The following is a 6,282-nucleotide window of genomic DNA, read 5'->3' as shown; positions in this document are numbered from 1 at the left end:
TAATCATTTCATTCACAAGCACTGCTAGCAATGACCTTGTGATCTGAAACACCAAAAGGAATCAGAGCTCCTTGGAGAAGTGGCTGATTCCAAGTCTAGAGTAGGAAAATATTAAAATAAACTTGAAACATCTTATACGGAGAGAAAGAAAGCTGTCAAATATTTATTAGGAGTATTGCTGAAAGAAGCACACTAAAGGGTCTCTCACAAATGAGTGGCCAGTGATGGGCTGGTAGCATCAAGAAGGGTGATAATTGTCATGGATTGAAACACAGAAGTTGGAATTGATGAGCTTTTAATGATACTAAAAAAATACTATGGATCGGCAAAAAGAAGATGGACTATGAATAACAATGAGAAAATGCTACTAACCAGCTCACTGTTTTGAAAAATTGTGTTTTAGAATTTATTTTTCCTTTTCACATATGAACTTTAGGATAATCAAATAGTACTTGGGAGAAGGCCTTGTTTGTAGAAATCTTCTAGCTAGTGAGAAAGAAACATCCCCAAATGAGTTAATGGCTCTCTGTGGTGAGCCTCGGGAGCTGCTGACCTGGAGGAAATGAGAGACACCCAGGTATCGCATGCCTCCCAGGAAATACAAACTATCCCTGATGACAGGTCAGGGCAACAAAATCACCCTGGATATGGTCATGGCTTTCTGTGCAATGACTGATCTATAAATGATCTGGGACAGAGGCACATGCCACCCAGCACCAGAGAGATGTACCAAAAAAATCCAAACTGGGGGCTACTCTTCAGGACAAATGACCTGGTTTCCTCAATAGACAGGGAAATCTATGAGTTATAAAATATTTGAGTCCTATCAACTAATTGCCATATAAGGCTCTGACTTGGACCCTAATACAAACTATAAAATGCTATATTTATCAAACAATTGAAAATTTGGTCACTGCCTGGACATTTGGTAATATTTAAAAGCATTAACTTTTATTAGTACATATTGGAATGTTTGTGGATTCAATGATGTGATGTGTAGGAGTTGCTTCTAGTTAACATGGCAGTGAAGAGGGTAGTACGATCAATGGAACAGGATTCTTATGAATGACTGGGGCCTGGGGTTCATTAGACTATTCTGTCATCTTCTGTGTATGTTTGAAATTCTCTAAATTAAGAAAGGTAATAAAATAAATATGTTTAGATTCTTGTTGTATGTCCCTTCAGACAAGCTCACTCCATAGTATAAGTTCTCTAGTTTCCCAGGGCCGTCATTCTGGCTATTTATTCATTATACAAATATTTTTGAGCAGCCTGGTTGGCACTGCGTAGGCAAGGAAGAAGGTGCTTGTTACAAGAAGTTTATAGTCTGTTTAGAGGACCACACACATGTGCACAAAACAGCACTCAGCCACGGGCAGCAATGCTTGGGGGATTAGCTGGATTACACAGGCAGCAGGCTGTCTGGGGCATAGATCACCACTTTCCATACCATGGGTCGGCATCTCCATCATCTCTCATGTTTTCTAGGCATGGAGGTTCTTTTTCAAACTAGACTGTAATGGCCTGAAAAAAAAAAAAAACAGCCATTAATCATCTAGATTGAGTTGAATAGTCCTTGACCAATGGGCATTAAAAAAAGATGAAAGGTTATCCAATTTCTAGAACCCATATTATAGGAAATTCTGAAATGCAGCAATAAGCCCTCATCAGCTAGTGCTAACATTTTGATTTCATTCTTGTCTGAAAATGTTTTAAAAATCATTTCTTAATGCTCACGTATTTTAGGGTATACGTTTAAAATCTAGTGTAATTGCTAATGCGGAAGATTTTCTCCACATTTATTATCCATAACTTTTTCTTTCCTAAGTGCCTTATCTACATATGTGCATAAATTTTAGTTAATGTCCTGAATTAGTTCTATAAACACTGTCTCGCCTGTCCAATGTTTTTTCCAAACGCCTCTGCCAGACAGTCACTTCTCTGGTATATTAATATTAGTGATTAGCTTGAGTGGTTTCTTGAGAGCTTGTTCTCACTTTTTCACCATGAAGTCATGTGTGAATCTAGTTTTAGTTAAAGTAATAAACATTTGTTACATGCTTGGAAAAACTCTCTGACTAGACATGAGCTCATCTGAATGTTCACTTTTCACATATGCTGGTGGAAAAGGATATGGATGGAGAGAGGATTATTTTTTTTTATTTCCTTTCTACATATGAGTGTAAAGTAATTTTCCAAAAACTCATGATATTGTCCCATTTTCTCTCTCTTCCAAAGCAATGATTATCTTAAAGTCTGAGTTAACACAGCTGTCTTTCATTACTTTCAGGGCGCAAGCATCACTCACTCACACTCCCCCAGAGCCAGCTCCGACCCTAAGGAGTGCTTTCTCGGTTCAAAGGGAACCTTCGCTGAGGCTGTGCACATGTGCCTTCTCCTCCGTCCATATAATTGGAAAATGCCATAAAATTAAAATAAGGGGAGGGAGGCGCTTATTTCACGTAGGAGCAGAATTATGCCAGTTCATCTAAATTATTTTTTTCTTTTGGAGATAAACCATGGTCGCTGACTATGCCTATAAAAATAACCTTTCATTATTCCATTAAGATTTCTGCTGTTTACATCACTGAGGTTTTTTAGTTTTGCTCTGTTGTGATAATTGAAGATGAATGTTCCAGCCTTAGGCTAACTTCTTTTTGAGACAGGACACTGTCCAGTTCAGGAAATCTTGATTGAGGAAAAGAGTGGTGGAGAAATCCCTCTCAGTTCTAGTACTGAACTTGGTACCCAGAAAAAATGATGGGGTTTGGAGGCTGGCTGGATGTATGAATAGTGAAGTGATCTTGGCGGCATTATTTTTATGGCCGCTCGTGAGTCTTAGTGTCTTTATCTGTAAAGAGAAGGCAACATTAGATCAATAGTTCTTGAAGGGGCTGCCCTTTAGGATTTCCTGGGAATGTAGTCACAAGAGCCTCAGTCTCTCCCCAGAAATTCTGATTAAATCTGTCTGGGTAGGGTCCTGCTTCCTGTTTCTTTTTAAAGCCTTCCTAGGTGTTCTAATGGGAAGGAGTCAGGGGTGAGAGCCAGGGTAGCACTTCAGATCACCTGGAGGGCTTGATAAACACAGAGTTAGACCTCCCTAGGGTTTCCTATTCAGTGGGTCCAGGCAGCTCTGAACAAGCTCGCAGGAGATGCTCTTCCTGCCCCTCTCTGCTGGTTGCTAAGTCTGGAGACTCTCACTGAGAACCACCTGATTAAATGACCCCTGAGACTTCCAGGTCCCACCTTCTGTGACCGAGGCCCTGTGTTACTTCCCTGCTTGTCCTGGAGGGGAAGAACCTGCTTCCTTAAGTTCTCTGAGAGCCTTTGCAAGACCTTTTTTGTAACCACTATCCTTACTGGAACACAGGAGTGTGGCTTTGAGTCTTTTGTTGCAAGCAAATGTTTCCCATAGTTAAAAATGAGCGAGTTTCTTATGCCCTCCCAACCCCCGACCTGTCGGGGAGTGGAGCCTGGTAATTTTTGAAGAAGGAAAAACAAACTGCTATAAATATTTCTGACTGTCAGGCAATTCATTTTCCTTATCTTTATTAAATTGCCCAGAAGGCAGTAATTGGTCTTTGGCATGGTGTGAAGACTGGTTGTACAATTCCTCTGGCAACAGTGAAGATGCTTCATTTGAATAGAGCTGAGCCATCTTCAGGGGCAGGTCTGGCTTCAAAGCCTTGTATAAAGTTTTAACAGCTGGGATGGAAGATGGACAGGGACAGTATTTGAAGTCTTTTTCTTTTTTTGTTCCCTGCCAGGATGACAAGGATTTGGTGCATGAGTTTGTAGTGGCTGAAGGGCTGACATGTTTGATCAAGGTGGGAGCTGAGGCTGATCAGAACCACCAGAACTACATCCTGAGGGGTAAGTCCTGTTGGGGTGGCAGTTCACTGCCAGGGACTTAAATACTGAGCCTTGTAAAAGACTTGGATTCTTGGGTGAGATGGTACAAAAACCCTCTGGCCAAAGATATCTTCATCAAGTTTTATCAATTCTTAGCCCTTAATGACAGGGAATGTTACTGACTTTTTCTGGGAGTTATTAGGACAAGATCACGTACTGCTTACTGGGTCCTCTATAGCAGGGGTCCTCAAACTTTTTAAACAGGTGGACAGTTCACTGTCCCTCAGACCATTGGAGGGCTGGACTGTGGGTCTGGGAAGAGTCACCTGCTAAGCAGGACAAGCAGCTGTGGCAAAAACACCTGGCAGGCCAGATAAATGTCTTTGGCAGGCTGCATGTAGCCCACGGACAATAGTTTGAGGACCCCTGCCAATAACCTTTTGTATTTGGTGAGGAGGGGGACACACTAAATGGGCTAGGGGAGAGCCTGCCTCTCAGCCGAAATCCACCTCAAACCAAAGGAGCCTCATTTATTTTTTGGGAAGAAATATTTTCCCCCATCTAAGTTATCACTTAGAGCTCTTGTCAGGTGTGCACATGATTCGGTAGGTCAGGAGTGGGTTCAAGAACTTGCATTTTAAAGAGTGATTCTGAAAATTGCCCCTCTGATTTCATTTATGAAGTAATGCTGTGTGGAGTTTCAAGCACTGATTCCTGTTCCACTTCACAAAGTTAATGGTCCTTTTATGGTTGAGGATTTTTTTGTGCACCTTTGTGTAAATAATTTTATATGATCCTGTTTAAAAAAAGAATCTGTGAATAAGCAGGGCAGGATTATTAGGTTGGACCATATGAAATTGTTGCTAAAAATTTTGAACTATCGAAAGAGGAATTTGATACACTTCGGTATCATTTCCACTTTGAAGTTGGAAAAAATCCAGACGCCAAGGAGTGTTTCACCTTGTAAAGTTACTTCCTCACGTCAGGCAGCGGCTGTGCCCAGGCACTGGGGCATGTTAAGACCGGTCAAGGTTTTGCTGTCCCCTCTTTGTCTGTGCTGATGACTTCACAAATGGCTTGTTTCATGTTGATATAAGGAAAAAGAAAACTCTAAGCCTGTTCTTTTCCCTCAGATGAAAGAAAAATACCTGAAAAGTGTGATTTAATATAAAATCTTCATGGTTCAAGTCGAATGAGACCGGCAAACTGAAACAGTCCTATCAGCTATTTTTGTTTGTTTGTTTGAGACAGAGTCTCACTCCATGCCTTGGGTACAGTGCCCTGGCATCCTAGTTCATAGCAATTTCAAACTCTTGGGCTCAAAAGATCCTCCTATCTCAGCCTCCCAAGTAGTTGGGAGGCCACAGGCGCCTGCCGCAATGCCCAGCTAGTTTTTCTATTTTTCGTAGAGATGGGTTCTCTCTCTTGGTCAAACTGGTCTCAAAAGTCCTGAACTCAAGGGATCCACCCACTCAGCTTCCCAGAGTGCTGGGATTACAGGTATGAGCCACCATGATGACCATTTCAGCCGTTTTGTTGTGCCTGGAGAATGATTCCTCATGTTCTGTGTTGTTATCTAGCACATCAGAACTCAAAGTCCTCCTCCCTTCCCATCTCCTTGAGAGCCACTGTAACAGAAATGAAAACTTAGGGCTCATTTTTAAAAAATTAAAAAATTTAGGGGCGTTTTAAAAAAATCAGTGTTGTTTTCATTCATTTGGATAAATGTCAAAGATGTGTGTGGGAGGAGGGCTCTTCAGCTCATGTTTTGCTGCACTGTGCTGGGTACTGGATGGTGTTTGGGAGGATGGGATCAGTTCCTTTTGTGCCCATTCAGGCTTTTCCTGGGCTTGTGGTGGATCCCCAATTACATGATGTCAGTAGAGATGCTTTATTAATCAATGTTAAGATTTCTTTCTCATATAATTCAAACATTTATATGAAAGCTGTTATGGCATGTGCAGAGAAATTAACAACCATTAGCTCTGTCTTAATGTTTTACATCTGACTATAGCCATCTTTCTGTCTAAAGAGAGGGTTTGGGTTGGATTCTCAACCTTATGTTTCTGTTCACTCTGGCCCAACATTTTAGAATAAAGGAAGGCACAGAAATGAGGGTGGGAGAACTTCTTTTGGTTTATTTTCCAGGTGGGGATGTCTACCTATTAAAATGCGTGACAGGACATATAACTAGGATTGCGTAATTCTGAATATTGGGTCCATATGGGCCATTATATATATATTTTTTTACTAATGTTCTAAGTGTGTATCACTTTAACTTTATGAAAAATGTCCATCACACAGAGACACACCTGTATGGAACTAATGACCATCTGTATGTTTATTTTTCTGACCCTTGTCTAGAAGCATATATGTGCATTTCCATACAGTGATCATCGGTACAAGCATCTACATTTATCTACATCTGAG

General features: G+C 41.0%; 1 protein-coding gene across 1 annotated transcript in view; it reads left to right on the top strand.

Annotated features, from left to right (window-relative positions):
* The window catches only part of FHOD3 (formin homology 2 domain containing 3), a 468,593-nt gene that overhangs the window by 226,110 nt on the left and 236,201 nt on the right, over positions 1 to 6,282 (top strand). Inside the window, exon 5 of the mRNA XM_012802005.1 lies at positions 3,768 to 3,873. Coding sequence (XP_012657459.1) covers positions 3,768 to 3,873 — 106 coding nt within the window. The remainder of the gene's footprint in view (positions 1 to 3,767; positions 3,874 to 6,282) is intronic.

This window comes from Otolemur garnettii, unplaced genomic scaffold (assembly GCF_000181295.1).
Source record: "Otolemur garnettii isolate 467f Iridium unplaced genomic scaffold, OtoGar3 scaffold00012, whole genome shotgun sequence".
Classification (NCBI taxonomy): domain Eukaryota; kingdom Metazoa; phylum Chordata; class Mammalia; order Primates; family Galagidae; genus Otolemur; species Otolemur garnettii.
Note: the sequence above shows the minus strand (reverse complement) of the source record. Positions and strands in the feature narration are given on the sequence as shown.